At 34.1% G+C, this 20,305-nt stretch overlaps 2 protein-coding genes across 3 annotated transcripts in view; both read left to right on the top strand.

Annotated features, from left to right (window-relative positions):
• The first annotated feature begins 1,528 nt into the window (after positions 1-1,528).
• LOC135130104 (radial spoke head protein 3 homolog B) overlaps positions 1,529-20,305 on the top strand; it is a 63,055-nt gene continuing 44,278 nt past the window's right edge. For both annotated transcript variants that reach the window (XM_064057429.1, XM_064057428.1), the window contains exon 1: positions 1,529-2,519. In XM_064057429.1, the coding sequence (XP_063913499.1) occupies positions 1,804-2,519 (716 nt within the window). In that variant the 5' untranslated portion in view covers positions 1,529-1,803. The remainder of the gene's footprint in view (positions 2,520-20,305) is intronic.
• LOC135130207 (uncharacterized) lies at positions 17,543-19,902 on the top strand. Its single transcript, XM_064057563.1, has 2 exons — positions 17,543-17,715; positions 17,765-19,902. Exon 2 carries the CDS (start codon positions 18,563-18,565, stop codon positions 19,889-19,891), a length of 1,329 nt encoding a protein of 442 aa, XP_063913633.1. The 5' UTR covers positions 17,543-17,715; positions 17,765-18,562; the 3' UTR covers positions 19,892-19,902.

The raw sequence follows: 20,305 nt of genomic DNA, 5'->3' as shown, positions 1-20,305 counted from the left end.
TTAAAAATTGTTGTCAAGTTTTGTATGTGTGTTAGTTAGTTTGCCAATCAAAAATTTTTTAATCATCTCCACCAAGAATGGGAAGACGTCATATTCAAAATTTTTACAGTAAATCTTATTTAAATTGTATAAAATAAGATACTCCTGTACTTGTGGTTTATGAATCCGTTTGAGTGTTTATCCCTAGACCTCCAGATTTTTGGAAAAAACTCACAATTTAATAATAATAATAATAATCAATGCATATCATTACTTGGTCTTAGTACCCGTAAAGATAGAAGTTTTGCCTGAATGCCGGTCATTTCCGGGTCAGCGGTAGGTCTTAATAATCTTTATTTGCCCGACAGATTAGAAAATAAATATTAGTATAGTATTCGAGTCCATCGGGCGACTTGCCAGTTTCATGTTTTCTCGACGTTTCACAATTCTTAGAGTGGGAAAAAGTGTCCGTCTCTTTGTCTGTCGTTTGTGTCGATTTTTATTAGACAAATCATCTCCGAAACTGCAAATCAAGAACGTCTTTTCCGAAGTTATGAGTATACAGCACCAATTCAAATTGATACACGTGTCCTTGATAAAATGTTGACGACGTCATTATAAAATTTTTTGCGGAAAAACTCACTTGAAAGATGCGCATAACATGCTCTTTACCTATACTTTAACGTCCACACATATCTTTAATTTGACTAGGGTTTAGCATTAAAATACAAAATTTGTAAAATTAAATCTATTAGTCGAGGAAATTTCTGTCTAGTTCTATTCATGATTTATTTAAATTATTTCTGCCAGGATCAGTCAGTCCATAACATTAAATTTACCAGTATATCAAAATTTTATAGTTAACGGTTTTTTAGAAGATATTGAAGTTGACTCAATTTATGCAGATTTCTAAAAGGCTTGGCTTATAGGTGGTCAATCATAAAATGTTAATACATACATTGAAAGTTTTATGACAAATAGGTCTCAGATTGTAAAGATGGCAAGTTGTTTTTCCGCTGTGTAATGACGTCCTTATTATTACTATTAAATTTTGCTAAAATAAATTCTGGTTTAAAATAAAAAAAAAATATTTCTTCAATTTGAGAAAATGACTGACAGTTGCTACATTTTCGTATAAACCGAACACGTTTTTGTAAATGAATAAAACATCAATTTTTTCTCTATTATTTATCAGTCATCAATAGATTAGTTCTTATTTGTGTTAGTGTTGTGTGAATAAACTCCTAGGTGTGGACATCCAACGTCAAACCTTTGTTCCACGCAACACAATATCCTACTTCCAAAGAAACAAATTAGCTGCGACTCTTTCTCGGACTAAAGTAACGCGAAATCCGGTAATTTTCGCTCCTAATAACCTTTTCGAATACATAATTTGCCAATTTCTTGGCTGGAAATCAATATCGACCATATTCATAAATATGGTGAGTCTCCCATCGCCGCCCCCAGGTGAAAACCCATCGGTCATGCGCTGCCGCCTTTTCAAACCGCCGCTGGATGGACAACGGTCAGTTGTGAAAGACCGGTCAGTTAACACCTGTGCCGGCGTCGCGACGCCGCTCCAAAACGTCCCAACGTAACGATGTGATAGTTAAACCTGCATGAACCTATAAAATCGATGCAAGAAATTATTTTTACATAGAAACGTACCACACAAAGAGTTTATTTTTAGCTCAATTCTTCAGTAATTAGTCTAGCGAATAGAGCATTGTAGGCAATACTAGGTCAGAAAATGGAAGCCTGATCGAAACCGACTGATTAATAGACTGGACATGTCTTTCTGAGCAAATTGGATTTGCTGCCCCCATGACCGATATAGAGATGCCTCCGGTGATTTCCATGTCTTCGGATGAAGTCGACGACGATGTAGCATTCAAGGTCCTCAACCAAGACAACTTGCCCATCACCATCATAGGCGAAGCCATCTTGAAACCCTTCGGGCGCGAAAACCAGAAACAAAAACCCAACGGAATCGTGTACCCAACCAGACGCCTGGACACCAACCTCGAAGACAACAAACAGAAACCCTTCACCAGAAGCAACGGCTACATCAACACCACCCAGGACAAGAACAACTACAACCTAAAGAAAAACTTCAGCGTTTCCCATGGCAACTTGACTAGCGCCACCAAAACGAAGCCGCAGGAGCAGATTGATGCCAAGTTCACGAAGACTCTGGACGCCAAGTTGAGGAAGCTCCAGAAGGAGACGAAGAAGGCGCCCAGCCATGAGGCGGGCAAGAAGCCCTTCGTGACGACGGTGAAGAAGGGGCAGTTCCTGGAGCCGCCCCCGGAGATCGCCACTCTGATCGGGATCAAGGTGGAGGAGCCGAAGGTGAAAGAGGTGAAGAAGCTGTATGCTTACGCCAGCGAGCCGAGGGTGCTGAACAGGACGCCGGCGAGGAACGCGCACAAGACGAGGTGCGAGGCGGCAGCCAAGGCGGCGGCGTGCGTCGTTTCGGCGGTGGCAGGGATGCACACTGATAATGTGGATGTTAACAGCAATGTCAGCAAACGAGCGACGTAAGTTTTGGGGGCGGGGATTGACGGGGAATTACGAGGATTGTGGTTCGGTTTTTTCTGATTCTGAGGTTTGTCTCCAAATTCTAAGTGAAAAAAAATCGTGTTTATTTGTATGATATATTTTTATAACGTGATATTTAAAATTATACTGGATATCAAAGATTTTGGAGAGGTCTTATTAGTGGAGATATAGATATGGGGCAAAAGATAAGTTTAATGACAAGTTGAGTAGCATACATTAAAAGTAGATTACAACGATCGTCATACTACATTCCTGTACTTTTTAAAGTTAAATGGATTTTTTGTAACATGTCAAAGTTCCTGTTTTGTAATAATGGTTATGTAACATGGACATGCCTCAAAGCAGTTATAGAATGTGGAAATTCTCACTAATTACAAAACTACTGATATTTGTCAAATACTGCGAAACAGGTCAACTTTATTTCTATATTTCTATAAAGTATCGAAACTATTTACATATTTTCTAGATGTGTCATGCCCTCTACAGTATGAAAAAATAGGTCCCTATTTCCCTCTGTCTGTCGGTCTGTTCGCCGTCTCTTTTGACTTTTGTTGTAGAACTAATCTCCGAAACTACTGGACGGATGGTTCTCACATTTTATGTGTATTATGAATATCATGTAGTTGATAAAACGCTAACCAAAATTTGTACAATTACTTCCACCAATATGATAACATCACCCCGAGACATTCAAATTTTTAGAAAAAAAATCAAAAGTGTATAACAATATTTGGCAATTTAATTTTGAATCTGAAAAACCAAATACTTTCAAATCTTGGAGACGTTTTAAATTTATCGTAAGCATGGTCAATTTTTAAGAAAAATATCTTTGTTTATCCCTGCAATAAACTGATGACATCATGTTAAAATTTTGCCGAATAAATCTCATAAAATTTAAATTCATAAAATCGAATTTTATAATTTTTCGAAAAAGCTAGATATGTACGCTTGTTTTTCTTCAAAGGCGAAAGAAGTTCTCTCGAAATAACCGTTTTTGATAGTTGTATCGCATAAAATATAACATAATACAAATCTTGCTTCATGGGTGTAAAGTTTCAAAAAGTTGTAGTTAACTTTCAAGAAATTTAACCGTCATTTTTATTTGCTGACCTGTTAAGCAAATGTTTGATTTTACTTTTTTTTCTGTCGAATTTTTTGATGCCGTTTCACTAAAATTTTACCGTCGTAAAATGGAGGACAATTTTTTATTAAATATTCAAATGAATTCATTCTTTTTATTTAAAATCAAACAATTTCACTGGCGCAGAATGAAAATATATTCCCGCAACTCAGTTACTGGTAGTGGTCACTGTTCGAGCAGGAACCGATTCCAGCTGAATACAGCGACTAGACGCACGGTTTCCATGGCAACAGTGTAAACAAAACGTCTAAATGAGGCATGATTTGGTCTCCCCTTTTATATGTCGATCTCCAGAAGTTATTTTCGGTTTCGTTTCGTCGAAAAATCTTACCACTTGCCAGAATCACCAACTGAAATGTGGAAAATTTTAGAATTTGATGTTCAAACCTAATATTTCGAAAATTTTGGTCAAGAATCATAAATACGATATATTTTAGAAATCAGCACACCGACATCTACATTCCATAATTTTTTATGGATTTTTAGGGCATTTTTCCAATTTTCAACCTTGTGCAATTATTGATCATTTTTTGACGATTTTCGAAAATTAGCCAAAGACATTTTTTTTTAAGAAATCACACCCTAGGATTTATTTCAGTCTTCATTTCATCGAAGATTTCTACCTTTTTGCAGAATGCATGTCAATTTTCTAGGATTATTAAAAAATTTAGTTTTCAAACCGAATATTTCAAAAATCTCCTAGAACAATAAAAGCTTTATATTTTTCGATTTTGCTCTTTGAGATCTCATCTCAGAATTGTTTGTAGATTTCTTGTCAACTTTTCAAAAATTCGATTTTTTTAATACTCCCCTCCCCTTCATAAATTGATGATAATTTTTCAACCACCTTCGAAAATAAGCTAAAGAGATTTTCGTGTAGATGTCGATCCCTAGAAGTTATTTTCGGTTTCGTTTCGTCGAAAAATCCTACCACTTGCCCGAATCACCAATTGAAATGTGGAAAATTTTAGAATTTGAAGTTCAAACCGAATATTTCGAAAATTTTGATCAAGAATCATAAACACGATATATTTTTGAAATCAGCACGCCGACATCTATATTCCAAAATTTTTTATGGATTTTTAGGGCATTTTTCAAATTTTCAACCTTACGCAATTTTTGAACATTTTTCGACGATTTTCGAAAATTAGCCAGACATTTTTTTTGAAGAAATCACACCCTAGGATTTATTTCAGCCTTCATTTCATCGAAGATTTCTACCTTTTTGCAGAATGCATGTCAATTTTCTAAGATTATTAAAAAATTTGGTTGTCAAACCGAATATTTCAAAAATATCCTGGAACAATAAAAGTTCTATATTTTTTGATTTTGCTCTTTGAGACCTCATCTCAGAATTGTTTGTAGATTTCTCGTCAACTTTTCAAAAACTCAATTTTTTAATACTCCCGTCCCACTTATAAATTGATAATAATTTTTCAACCACCTTCGGAAATAAGCTAAAGAGATTTTCGTGTAGATGTCGATCCCTAGAAGTTATTTTGGGTTTCGTTTCGTCGAAAAATCCCACCACTTGCCCGAATCACCAATTGAAATGTGGAAAATTTTAGAATTTGAAGTTCAAACCCAATATTTCAAAATTTTGGTCAAGAATCATAAACACTATATATTTTAGAAATCAGCACGCCGACATCTACATTCCAGAATTTTTTATGGATTTTTAGGGCCTTTTTCCAGTTTTCAGCGTTGTGCAATTTTTGATCATATTTCAAAGATTTTCGCAAATTAGCCAAAAACATTTTTTTTTTAAGAAATCACCCCTAGGATTTATTTCAGTCTTCATTTCATCGAAGATTTCTACCATTTTTGCATAATGCATGTCAATTTTCCAGGATTATTAAAAAATTTGGTTTTCAAACCGAATATTTCAAAAATCTCCTGGAACAATAAAAGCTCTATATTTTTCGATTTTGCTCTTTGAGATCTCATTTCAGAATTGTTTGTAGATTTCTTGTAGACTTTTCAAAAACTCAATTTTTTTAATTCTCCCGTCCCACTCATAAATTGATAATAATTTTTCAACCACTTTCGAAAATAAGCTAAAAAGATTTTCGTGTAGATGTCGATCCCAAGAAGTTATTTTCAACCTTGTGAAATTTTTGATCAATTTTCGACGATTTTTGAAAATTAGCCAGACATTTTTTTTTTTTTAAGAAATCAGACACTAGGATTTATTTCAGCCTTCATTTCATCGAAGATTTCTACAATTTTTGCAGAATGCATGCCAATTTTCTAGGATTATTAAAAAATTTGGTTTTCAAACGGAATATTTCAAAAATCTCCTTCATATTTTTCGATTTTGCTCTTTGATATCTCATCTCCGAATTGTCTGTAGATTTCTTGTCAACTTTTAAAAAATTCAATTTTTTTAATACTCCCCTCCCCCTCATAAATTGATAATAATTTTTCAACCACCCTCGAAAATTAGCTAAAGAGATTTTCGTGTAGATGTCGACCCCCAGAAGTTATTTTCGGTTTCGTTTCGTCGAAAAATCCTACCACTTGCCAGAATCACCAAATTGACATGTGGAAAATTTTAGAATTTGACGTTCCAACCGAATATTTCGAAACTTTTGGTCAAGAATCCTAAACACGATATATTTTAGAAATCAGCACGCCGACATCTACATTCCAGAATATTTTGTGGATTTTTAGCGCATTTTTCCAATTTTCAACTTTGTGCAATTTTTGATCATTTTTCGACGATTTTCGAAAATTAGCCAAAGACATTTTTTTTTGAAGAAATCGCACCCTATGATTTATTTCAGTCTTCATTTCATCGTAGATTTCTACCTTTTTGCAGAAGGCATGTCAATTTTCTAGGATTATTAAAAAATTTAGTTTTCAAACCGAATATTTCAAAAATCTCCTAGAACAATAAAAGCTTTATATTTTTCGATTTTGCTCTTTGATATCTCATCTCAGAATTGTTTGTAGATTTCTTGTCAACTTTCCAAAAACTCATTTTTTTTAATACTCCCGTCCCACTCATAAATTGATAATAATTTTTCAACCACCTTCGAAAATAAGATAAAGAGATTTTCCTGTAGATGTCGATCCCCAGAAGTTATTTTCAGCTTCGTTTCGTCGAAAAATCCTACCACTTGCCAGAATCACCAATTGAAATGTGGAAAATCTTAGAATTTGACGTTCAAACCAAATATTTCGAAAATTTTGCTCAAGAATCATAAACACGATATTTTTTAGAAATCAGCACGCCGATGTCTACATTCCAGAATTTTTTATGGATTTTTAGGGCATTTTTCCAATTTTCAACCTTGTGCAATTCTTGACCATTTTTGACGATTTTCGAAAATTAGCCAAAGACATTTTTTTTTGAAGAAATCACACCCTAGGATTTATTTCACCCTTCATTTCATCGAAGATTTCTACCTTTTTGCAGAATGCATGTCAATTTTCTAGGATTATTAAAAAATTTGGTTTTCAAACCGAATATGTATTTCAAAAACCTATTGGAACAATAAAATCTCTATATTTTTCGATTTTGTTCTTTGAGATCTCATCTCAGAATTGTTTGTGGATTTCTTGTCAACTTTTCAAAAACTCAATTTTTTTAAAACTTCCTTCCCCGAATAAATTGATAATAATTTTTCAACCACCTTCGAAAATAAGATAAAGAGATTTTCGTGTAGACGTCGATCCCCAGAAGTTATTTTCGGTTTCGTTTAGTCGAAAAATCCTACCACTTGCCAGAATCATCAATTGAAATATGGAAAATTTTAGAATTTGACGTTCAAATCGAATATTTCGAAAATTTTGGTCAAAAATCATAAACACGATATATTTTAGAAATCAGCACGCCAACATCTACATTCCAGAATTTTTTATGGATTTTTAGGACATTTTTCCAATTTTCAACCTTGTGCAATTTTTGATCATTTTTCGACGATTTTGGAAAATTAGCCGAAGACATTTTTTTTGAAGAAATCATACCCTAGGATTATTTCAGTCTTCATTACATCGAAGATTTCTACCATTTTTGCAGAATGCATGTCAATTTTCTAGGATTACAAAAAAATTTGGTTTTCAAACCGAATATTTAAAAAATCTCCTGGAACAATAAAAGCTTTATATTTTTCGATTTTGCTCTTTGAGATCTCATCTCAGAATTGTTTGTAGATTTCTTGTCCACTTTTCAAAAACTCAATTTTTTTAATATTCCCCTCCCCTTCATAAATTGATAATAATTTTTCAACCACCTTCGGAAATAAGCTAAAGAGATTTTCGTGTAGATGTCGATCCCCAGAAGTTATTTCCGGTTTAGTTTAGTCGAAAAATCCTACCACTTGCCAGAATCATCAATTTAAATGTGGAAAATTTTAGAATTTGACGTTCAAACCGTATATTTCGAAAACTTTGGTCAAGAATCATAAACACGATATATTTAAGAAATCAGCACACCGACATCTACATTCCAGATTTTTAATGGATTTTTAAGGCATTTTTCCAATTTTCAACCTTGTGCAGTTTTTGATCATTTTTCGACGATTTTCGAAAATTAGCCAAAGACTTTTTTTTTAAGAAATCACACCCTAGGATTTATTTCAGTCTTGATTTCATCGAAGATTTCTACCATTTTTGCAGAATGCATGTCAATTTTCTAGGATTATTAAAAAATTTGGTTTTCAAACCGAATATTCCAAAAATCTCCTGGAACAATAAAAGCTCTATATTTTTGGATTTTGCTTTTTGAGATCTCATCTCAGAATTGTTTATAGATTTCTCGTGAACTTTTCAAAAACTCAATTTTTTAATACTCCCATCCCCTTTAGAAATTGATAATAATTTTTCAACCACCTTCGGAAATAAGCTAAAGGGATTTTCGTGTAGATGTCGATCCCAGAAGATATTTTCGGTTTCGTTTAGTCGAAAAATCCTACCACTTGCCAGAATCACCAATTGAAATGTGGAAAATTTTAGAATTTGACGTTCAAACCGAATATTTCGAAAACTTTGGTAAAGAATCATAAACACGATATATTTAAGAAATCAGCACACTGACATGTACATTCCATAATTTTTTATGGATTTTTAGGGCATTTTTCCAATTTTCAACCTTGTGCAATTTTTGATCATTTTTCGACGATTTCAGAAAATTAGCCAAAGACTTTTTTTTTTTAAGAAATCACACCCTAGGATTTATTTCAGTCTTCATTTCATCGAAGATTTCTATCATTTTTGCAAAATGCATGTCAATTTTCTAGGATTATTAAAAATTTTGGTTTTCAAACCGAATATTTCAAAAATCTTCTGAAACCATGAAAGCTTTATATTTTTCGATTTTGCTCTTTGAGATCTCATCTCAGAATTGTTTGTAGATTTCTTGTCAACTTTTCAAAAACTCAATTTTTTTAATACTCCTCTCCCTCTCATAAATTGATAATAATTTTTCAACCATCTTCGAAAAGAAGCTAAAGAGATTTTCGTGTAGATGTCGATCCCCAGAAGTTATTTTCGGTTTCGTTTCGTCGAAAAATCCTACCACTTGCCAGAATCACCAATTTAAATATGGAAAATTTTAGAATTTGGCGTTCAAACCGAATATTTCGAAAATTTTGGTAAATAATCATAAACACGATATATTTTAGAAATCAGCAGGCCGAGATCTACATTCCAAAATTTTTTATGGAATTTTAGGGCATTTTTCACATTTTCAACCTTGTGCAATTTTTGATCATTTTTCGACGATTTTCGAAAATTAGCCAAAAAGACATTTTTTTTTAAGAGATCACACCCTAGGATTTATTTCAGTCTTCATTTCATCGAAGATTTCTACCATTTTTGCAGAATGCATGTCAATTTTCTAGGATTATTAAAAAATTTGGTTTTCAAACCGAATATTTCAGAAATCTCTTGGAACAATAAACGTTATATATTTTTCGATTTTGCTCTTTCTGATCTCATCTCAGAATTGTTTGTAGATTTCTTGTCAACTTTTCAAAAACTCAATTTTTTTAATACTCCTCGCCCCTCATAAATTGATAATAATTTTTCAACCACCTTCGAAAATTAGCTAAAGAGATTTTCGTGTAGTTGTCGATCTCCAGAAGTTATTTTCCGGTTCGTTTCGTCGAAAAATTCTACCACTTGCCCGAATCACCAATTGAAATGTGGAAAATTTTAGAATTTGACGTTCAAATTGAATATTTCGAAAATTTTGGTCAAGAATCATAAACGCGATATATTTTTGAATTCAGCATACCGACATCTACATTTCAGAATTTTTTATGGATTTTTAGGGCATTTTTCCAATTTTCAACCTTGTGCAATTTTTGATCATTTTTCGACGATTTTAGAAAATTAGCCAAAGACATTTTTTTTTTAAGAAATCACACCCTAGGCTTTATTTCAGTCTTTATTTCATCCAAGATTTCTATCTTTTTGCAGAATGCATGTCAATTTTCTAGGATTATTAAAAAATTTTGTTTTCAAACCAAACATTTCAAAAATCTCCTGGAACAATAAAAACTCTATATTTTTCGATTTTGCTCTTTGAGATCTCATCTCAGAATTGTTTGTAGATTTCTTGTCAACTTTCCAAAAATTCAATTTTTTTAATACACCCCTCCCCTTCATAAATTGATAATAATTTTTTAACCACCTTCGAAAATAAGCTGAAGAGATTTTCGTGTAGATATCGATCCCCAGAAATATTTTCGGCTTCATTTCGTCGAAAAATCCTACCACTTGCCAGAATCACCAACTGAAATGCGGAAAATTTTAGAATTTGACGTTCCAACCGAATATTTCGAAACTTTTGGTCAATAATCCTAAACACGATATATTTTAGAAATCAGCACGCCGACATCTACATTCCAGAATATTTTGTGGATTTTTAGCGCATTTTTCCAATTTTCAACTTTGTGCAATTTTTGATCATTTTTCGACGATTTTCGAAAATTAGCCAAAGACGTTTTTTTTGAAGAAATCACACCCTAGGATTTATTTCAGTTTTCATTTCATCGAAGATTTCTACCATTTTTGCAGAATGCATGTTCATTTTCTAGGATTATTAAAAAATTTGGTTTTCAAACCGAATATTTCAAAAACCTCGTGGAACAATAAAAGCTTTATATTTTTCGATTTTGCTCTTTGAGATCTCATCTCAGAATTGTTTGTAGATTTCTTGTCAACTTTTCAAAAACTCAATTTTTTTAATACTCCCCTCCCCTTCATAAATTGATAATAATTTTTCAACCACCTTCGAAAATAAGCTAAAGAGATTTTCGTGTGGATGTCGATTCCCAGGAGTTACTTTCGGTTTCGTTTCGTCGAAAAATCCTACCACTTGCCCGAATCACCAATTGAAATGTAGAAAATTTTAGAATTTGACGTTCAAACCGAATATTTCGAAAATTTTGGTCAAGAATCATAAACACGGTATATTTTAGAAATCAGCACGCCGGGGTCTACATTCCAGAATTTTTTATGGCTTTTTAGGGCATTTTTCCAATTTTCACGTTGTGCAATTTTTGATCATTTTTCTACGATTTTCGAAAATTAACCAAAGACATTTTTTTTTTAAGAAATCACACCCTACGATTATTTCAGTCTTCATTTCATCGAAGATTTCTACCATTTTGCAGAACGCATTTCAATTTTCTAGGATTATTAAAAAATTTGGTTTTTAAACCGACTATTTCAAAACTCTCCTGGAACAATAAAAGCTTTATATTTTTCGATTTTGCTCTTTGAGATCTCATTTCAGAATTGTTTCTAGATTTCTTGTCGACTTTTCAAAAACTCAATTTTTTTAATACTCCCGTCCCACTCATAAATTGATAATAATTTTTCAACCACTTTCGAAAATAATCTAAAAAGATTTTCGTGTAGATGTCGATCCCCAGAAGTTATTTTCGGTTTCGTTTCGTGGAAAAATCCCACCACTTGCCAGAATCACCAACTGAAATTTGGAAAATTTTAGAATTTGACGTTCAAACTGAATATTTCGAAAATTTTGTTCAAGAATCATAAACACGATATATTTTAGAAATTAGCACGCCGAGATCTACATTCCAAAATTTTTTGTGGATTTTTAGGGCATTTTTCACATTTTCAACCTTGTGCAATTTTTGATCATTTTTCGACGATTTTCGAAAATTAGCCCGACATTTTTTTTTAAGAAATCACACCCTAGGCTTATTTCAGTCTTCATTTCATCGAAGATTTTAGAATTTTTTGTAGATTTCTTGTCAACTTTTCAAAAAGTTCAATTTTTTAATACTTCCTCACCTCCCATGAAATTTCTTTGTAGTTCCACACCCAGAAGTTATTTTCGGCTCCATTTTTTTTTTCTAAATTACTACCATCTTTCCAGAATCGTCAATATTTTAAATATGGCGATTTTATTATTTTGAAAAAAAAAGATTATAAAATTTAATTCTGCATGTTTTTCGTGCTAACTTGTATAAAGTTAAAAAAAATTACATTGCAAAGCTACCCGCAACGAGATTTTTTACTGTTGACAGATGTCATTTGTGACAATTTTGATCGGAATTTTACGCTGTCAATTAAATTCACATTAAAACATTTAGAATTACGAAGTTAATTCTTCAATTTGAAGTTTAATTTTCTTCAGAGCTCTTTTATAACATACCATCCAACTTTTGCGTGAATTTTGGGACACCCTGTGTTAATAATAACTAAACCTCTACTGTGTTCTGAAGTCATACATTTTAAATCCGGCTAACACGTAATGAGTTTTATTAAAAAAAAATTTTTTTTTCTCCACTGTACAAACAGTTTCTTCAAACGGTGAATTATTAAAAAAAATAATAGAACTCATGTACGACTACAGTTAAAATATACAAAGTGTTTTATTTGAAACTAGAAAATTATAGACACACGTATAAGATCTCCAATCAGTAAGTTTCCTTTTGATACTAAATTTTTGAGTTGTACCCTAACATTTTTTTTGAAATTACTCTTAGTCCAACAGTTGTTACGTTTACTAGACGTGGTGACAAAATAAAACTCTTTCATGATGTTAAAGTATACAGGGTGTCCCATGTAAAAAATATAAGATAATATTGTATACATGAGTGTTAAACTTGCTCAAAGCTCCATATTGAAAAGTGAGGGAATTTGTTAACTTTTGAATATGTTTGTATCTGATATATTTTTTGAAATAATTACGTATATAAAAACATATAGGGTGTTTTACCTAAAGAGAATAAATTTGGTAAAGTGAAATATAATGTAGGTATTTGAAAATAATCGCATATAAGTACCTAATTGTAGTCATAAATGAGCTCCATTAGAAACCGTCAAAGGAGTTTTTCAACGAATCATTGTCCAAACTGAAATCAATAAATACATTTTAACCCTAAAATTAATGTTAGAATTTTACCCAAATTTCAAATTACATTTCGAACAATAAGACAAACTGGAATTTTTTATATAATGTGTTGGTACATAATATTAATTATTCTTGAACAAAAAAAATGTTTGTATCGTATTCAATGTAAAGAACGATTAATCAATAAACTGTCTAGTCTAATGTTTCAGTTTAACTGAAGATTCACCTTGGTGGTAAAGCATTTGAATTTGTAATTACTTAAAAAATATGAACTTTTGACAATCTGACACTAAACTGATTTTAATTTTTGAACAAAACTTTCAAATATAGCTTATATTTAAGTGTTTTAAGTTTCTTTTTAATAAGAATGGTATTATAGCAGTGATTACAAATAGTGACAGAAATCGATGAGATTTAATTTGTTTTTTTATGTAAGTATTTACCTGAATATTTAATTTTCACGTGTTCATGTTACATGTGATACTAGATCCTACTGTAAACAAATCTGTCACACAATATTTAAAGATTCAATTGTTTTGTATCAGTATACTGACGTAACGATGCTAAATAAAAAAAAAAAAACATATTCTATCACATGCACACTTTGAAAAACATGCTACCTCTTGATGTAGAAAATACCTAAATAAGTGTACAGACTGTTCTGGTTTTATGGAGGAACTTAGCTTCTTTAAGTGGAACAGCCTATATATTTTTACGTATTCACCGTTTCTTAGGCTTTACAACCACGATTAATTTTTAAACTCCCGAAGCGACGTTGCCACGTTAATCCAGTTTTCTTGAAACCTTTTAACAATAATCAATAAATAATCTTTAATCACGAGCAATGTGTTTTAAAATTAGATCAGAGTAAAAGTCATACATAAATTTAATTTTAATTTTCAATTAGCTGAATAAAACTAACGACTTTCACAAAAGCGATTGTCGGATAAAGAACTGCAGGTGCAAGCAAAACTATCGATAATTCTGTAAAAGCCATGCCATGAAAATTGTATAAATAAATGCGGTTTTCTTGTGCTAGCGTGCACAAAATGATCTCGATCAGTTTTATACACGCGTGGTTTGGGTAGATTTTTTTTCCAAATAAAAAAACGTTTTGCACAATTTGGCGATAATTCAACCACTGATTAAAAACTATATAATTTTAAATTTTAGCATACTGTTGCTGGGGTAATGCAAAAAAAAAAACATCAGATAAGTTTACAACAGAAAAAGAAGGTCAAATGAAAACAAAAAAATGACTAGGAAAACCAACTAAAAAAGAAATTATTAAAAATACAAACTTTGAACGCTGTATTGATTTTAGTTACTTGTTAATGAATAAAATAAAATTTTCGCTTTTACAAGAATCGGTTTTTCAGACGAACTGACTAGGAATGGAATTAATTTGTCTCAGCTATAAATATCCACCGGAATTAATTAATAAATAAACATGCTTTTTATTAAAGTCTTGTGGATAATCAATACTGATTGGTCAAACAATTACACATAAAATTCAACTTGCTGTATTAAGACAAACAAAATAATTTGGTAGACATGTTATAGGTATCGCTTTTAAGTTCATATCGTTTTTTTTTTATCATTTTTTAGAGATTCACAAAAAACTTCATTAATAATGTCAAACATCAATGAGTAGTTATACTTCTATGTAAAGCTTGGAAAAGCAAAGGTCAGGGGTTTCTACCTGCTCGTTTCATGTTGCTTGACAAATCGATTTTTTTACGATGATTCATTATTATTGACTTTGACTTTGAATTCCTAGACAAGTAGTTAAGTAAGTAAAGAAACTGTAGGACCACATTAAATAAGAAATATGATTTGGTTACGGTGTTGTGCGAAACTGTTGTTTCCACAGGCACCATCGACCTCAATTTTTTTCCATCATACATTATTTAGCGTTATAGTTATCACCTCCGCCAAAAATAAAAAAAATTCTCAACGGGAGCGTTCACCTGTGAAAGTACGTCCCAGAAATTTTTTATTTGTGTACCTACATAATTTCAAACTCACCTAATTTTCGTTGCATGCTATCGTTGTCATCTAATGAAAAGCGGAAAAGCGGTAGGGTAGTAGGCCGACCTTTCCCAACATGTTTCCTCATACACTTTTCATGAATAATAAATTGCGAATTCAATATTTTCCACTGTCTGCTGCATGACGCTAAGCTTGAAAGTTTCATTCGCGGCGAACGTAGATGTGGGTTATGATTATTTTATTATTTTATGATTTTTAATCGAGCGACTAATGAAAATGTGTGCAGAATTTATAGTTGTGTGGTGGTATACAAACACGACAAGAATTGGTATTGCGTTGAAATTAATTAAAACCTTAATGGGACACAGTGGCGTAACTATTCCAAGGAAAGCGATTTTGTTTGTTTTTGTTATAATAAGAATTATTATTATCACTCGCCCCTATTTTAGATATTCTGTTACGCCACTGGCCAAACGAATTAATTCGATTATTGACTTGATGTATTATCTAAACAGCAGTGTAGAAGCTGTTAATGGTTATTGGTTATTCCTTTCGTGACATACTTGGAATGAGCAATTCTTGTAATTGAATTAATGAATACATTCTAGCGGGTAAAAGTATGGAATTGGTAATATTTTGAGAACTATTACCACAACACCTTGAAATGTAATTACTTGGAACGATTTTAAATATAATAATGTGTTTTTTTACGATGTGTGCGTTATCTAATTATTTCCTGAGCGTAAATTATCCCTTTCCGTCTGTTTGTCTGTCGTCTGCCTGTCCTTCGCCTGTTGTCCGCCTGACGTCTGAGTTTTATGTAATTTTAGGAATATCATGTAGATAATTAAACGCCAACCAAAGTTTGTCGAACCATTTCCACCAACAGTTTGATGATGTCATCTCAAAATTGTGCATGATAAATGCTACATAAAATTATAAAATGACATATTCTTGTACTTGTGGTTTATGAATCCGACTTGTTTTGAACATTGTGCTAACAACAGAAATGTTGTGACTTCGATTCTATCGTGGGTTCGATCTGCTCAAGGGCCACTTTATTTTTTCTTACACTGTGACTAGTCTTATCTATAAATTTCTAACTTTCTGAACTACTAGATTTATTTGTATTTGCTTCAAAGGAAGAAAAAATTTCTCTTTTTCAGAATACAAGATTAATTAAATGTGTTTAATTCCAAAAATATTCTAAAATGTCATAGGCTTCAAATAGTCATATACTCAGTTTTCTCAAAAAAGAACATTCAGCATTTTATTTTCAAATTTTAGCAAATTTTTTCGTTTTGTTTCCCTAGATATTTTCAAAAATTTCAAAACCATCAATTTTAGGTGTCTAAAACACTTAATAAAAAGAGAAAGAGAATTTTTTCAAAAACAAAACACCAGAATCACCCAAGACTCTTTTAATTCTTTTCAAATACGAAACACCAGGAATTTTCGACGCTATTTTAAATTCGTGCTGAAATAAAACATAAGCAATCTCCAAGATTCTTTCAGGATCTTTTAAAAACAGACGTCAAATAAAAACAATATTGAAAATTTGAGATTTTGGAAATATTGCCTAAAAATCCGAAAAAATTCTAAGATATAGATCTAGACGTGGTGATTCGAAAAATATAGTGTGTTTGTGGTTTCGGATAACGATTTTCAAAAGATTTGGTTTAAAATTCAATTTAAACAAAAATTCCAAAAATTTCCATAATTCAATGGGCGATTCTGGAAAACTGCTAGGAATTATTGAAGAAACGAAGGCTAAAGTAGCTTGTAGAGGTCTAAATGTGCAAGAAAATGTGCGTACGTAATTTTAAAAAATGATAGAAAATGGATCGAAATTTGTATAAGGCGTTTATAAAAAAATTGAGATTTTGAAAAAATTGCTTAAAAATACGCAAAAAATTCTGGAATATAGATTTAGACGTGTTGATTCGAAAAATATAGCGAGTTTGTTGTTTCTGGTCGCAATTTTCGAAGTATTTGATCTGAAATTTTTTTTTTTAAATCCAAAAAAATGTCAAATTCGAATGGACGATTTCGAAAAAATGGTAGGAGCTATCGAAGAAACGAAGCCGAAAGTAACTTCTAGAGGTCGAAATCTACAAGATAATGTGCTGAAGTAATTTTCGAAAATGGTAGAAAATCTGGTTTAAAGGAAAATAGACATTTTGAAAAAGTTGTCTAAAAATCCCCCAAAAATTCGACGTGAAATTCTATTTTTTTAAAACAGTATACTAAACATTACCATATTTCAATGGTATGAAAAAATAGTAGGAGCTGTCGAACAAACGAGGTCGAAAGTAACTTTTACAGGTCAATGCCTATACGAAAATATGTACCTTGTTACGATTTTTTTTTGGAGTCGAGGGTGAAAGGGGCTTAGACGAAGTCTCGCTCGATGGTTTTAATCGGTCGTAGCGAACGCCTGTCACCGATCTCGACCTCTTTTTTTATTGCGGATTGTCGCCGGCAGCTCCGCCAAATTTTGAGTTTTTTTTTTGCCTCTACGAAATAGTACTGGCGGGGACGGAGACGGCCAAGCGAGAGGTGGGGGTGCAAAGTGAGAGAAGAGTGAGAGTTGGTGCCGAGAAGAGGTGATTTGAGTTTGGCGAGGTTTGACCTGATGGTTTCCTTTCTTTTTTGAGAGTACTCAGTTCCATAGATTGATAGTGAGGCGTATCCCTTGTATAAGGTAAATTTCGTGCCTTTTGCCGCATGTAGGCTTATTGCTCCACCTGTAGGGTCCACGCCAGGGGCGAAGTTTCGGAGCCGTACAGAGGCGACGTAGAGGGCAGCGAAACGAGGGAAATTTGCTGGGCGTAGCGCCAGCTAGGAGACCCGGAGTTTTTGGATGATCGCGACGTCGAAGACGCGGACCTGGTGAGTTGAACATCGGGGGATCCAGGCCGCGGCAGGACTTGGTCAGCGCGTCGCCGTCGTCCTGTGGGAAGACTCCTGTTTTTTTGAGCTACGAGTAAAAGAACACGCCTTATCGCGATCGGAAATTTTCTTATCGTTTGTCGCCAGACCCAACCGTTTTTTTCTGCGTCTCTCTCTTTCACTCTTTACATGCTTTTCAACGTTTTTTCAAATTTTCACGTACCCGCATAAATTTGATGGCGCCCAATTTTTTTTATTTGTGAAATAGTCAGCATTTCCTGTAACTAGCTAGTAGACCGTTGTTGCGTAGTAGTTCGTCAGTTCATTTGTTATGGTAATTCGTTACTGACATTAGTTGTAGTTTTGTTACCTTTTACTAACCTAGATAATATTTTTTTTTGTACTAAAAGCCCTAAATATTTTAATTATTATACAGCTCGCCAAAATAATTAGCCTTTCATTCTGAATTAAAACCTCGGATCCACCTACCGGCTCTCCCGGAAGTGAGCACGGGCAAGTGTATCTTCCCTCGCTTTTATAGCAGAGACGATGTTTTAAGGTAACACAATTGGCGCTCAAACGTGGGGCGTTCTTAAAATTATTTTGGCTAGCTGGTGCGTTTTCGCGAATTGAAAGAGAGAGCAAACTATTGTTTGGCGATGGAAGCATTAGGAATTATTGTAGATTATCTGTCAGACTACGAGGTAGAATATGAGTTGCTTATTAGGCGTGTTAGGACTAGTAGGCCCGTGAAGGAAAAGCGGCGACTCTTAGAGCACGAGTTCCTCAAAGAAAAAAGTACTCCTCTTAATATCTGTGTGGAGAGTTTAGATTTTGAAACTGATCGGGGCGAAATTGAGACCACTTTGGAGTCAGTAACGACATTGATTTTGGAATTTGAGTCAGGATCCATCACCGACTCTCTTTGTCGGCGGATTGCGTCGCGATTGAACCATGTTCGTGGTCGTATTATGCGGATGCCTACTTCGGAGACAGACCTAGATACTACAAGGGGGGTGCGAGACGAGTTGTATGCGACATGTTTGACTTTGGAGGCGGATTTGCGAGATCGCATCGTCACTTCGCCCGGTTACAGTCCTTTATCTCTGCTTTGGGTTCCTAGCTCTCCTGGTTCTTCAAAGGAAAGCACATCGAAGGTAGTTCCGGTCTGCAAATGGGGCCTTACTTTTTCAGGGGAAGCTTCCGATGATTTGTGTGCGTTTCTTGAACGAGTTAAAGAATTAGCGGTTGCCAGGAACGTGTCTTCCCGTGATTTATTTCGTGATGCTGTAGATCTCTTTTCTGGTAATGCTCTTATATGGTACCGCTCTGTGCGTGATCGACTTTCGGACTGGAATTCCTTAGAAAAATCTCTCAAGAAAGACTTTCTACCTAGCGACTATGACGATGTGTTGTGGGCCCAGATTAGACAGCGGTTTCAGAGAAACGATGAACAGGTCGTTATTTATTTCGCGTTAATGGAATCCTACTTCGGTAGGTTGTCTGAGACCCCTCCTGAGGAAGTGAAAGTTCGGTGGCTACGACGTTTGATCCGGCCCGAGTACGTCACTCCGTTGGCGCTACACGATGTCGGGACGGTACAACAACTTCGTGACCTGTGTAAGAAGCTGGAATCATCCTCTCTTTCCCACCCCGTGTCGAGACAGATATCGAAAACCCCAATTTCTTCTGTAAGACCAGGGTTATCACTGGTGGATGCAGTAGGTCCTTCAGCGTCGCCTGAGAGTACGTCGTCAACTAGAGAGGAGTTAGATAAACCGAAGAATGAGGGCAAACATCGTTTCCGGAAAGCAGGTAGGCCTGCGAAAGTCAGTTCCCAGACTGAAGAACGAGTGAGGTGTTATAATTGCGGGGAACTTAATCATTTCCATGCGTATTGCACCCAGGAGCGTACGCGTTTTTGTTACAAGTGCGGGACTAAAGGTGTTATCACTGCGGACTGCACTAATTGTCAGCCAAAAAACTAGGTAGGGGCGCCGTTCCGGCTGGTCGTAACCACGCACCCCTTATCAAGACCAGCGAATCACCTCGACAGTGGACCCGTTGGCTCGATTTTGTCAGAGCTTTTTGTAGGTCGCCGACAATGACTCAACTTAATACGGTCTGCCTGGACAACAAGGACGATCATCGACCACGTATCGGGGTACGTCTCGGCCAGACAGCGTTGACCGCCCTTCTAGACTCGGGAGCTACTAAGTCTGTCATCGGTGCGAGATGTTCCTTCTTGTTAGACCACCCTCGCGTAGTAAAGCGCCAATCTAGGTATCGGTTTGTTCGCACTGCCGACAGACAACCACATGTTGTTGACTGTGAGTTGTCACTGGATGTTTTGTTTGATTCCGTCACCAGAAGTTTATCGGCTTTGTACGTTCCTTCCCTAG

This window comes from Zophobas morio, unplaced genomic scaffold (genome assembly GCF_036711695.1).
Source record: "Zophobas morio isolate AGI-343-1 ecotype UQ-CSIRO unplaced genomic scaffold, CSIRO_AGI_Zmor_V1 ptg000017l, whole genome shotgun sequence".
NCBI classification, from domain to species: domain Eukaryota; kingdom Metazoa; phylum Arthropoda; class Insecta; order Coleoptera; family Tenebrionidae; genus Zophobas; species Zophobas morio.
Note: the sequence above shows the minus strand (reverse complement) of the source record. Positions and strands in the feature narration are given on the sequence as shown.

Excerpts from the sequence above, each read along its gene's own strand:
- LOC135130207 (XM_064057563.1), top strand. The coding sequence starts at position 18,563 with ATGGAAGCATTAGGAATTATTGTAGATTATCTGTCAGACTACGAGGTA.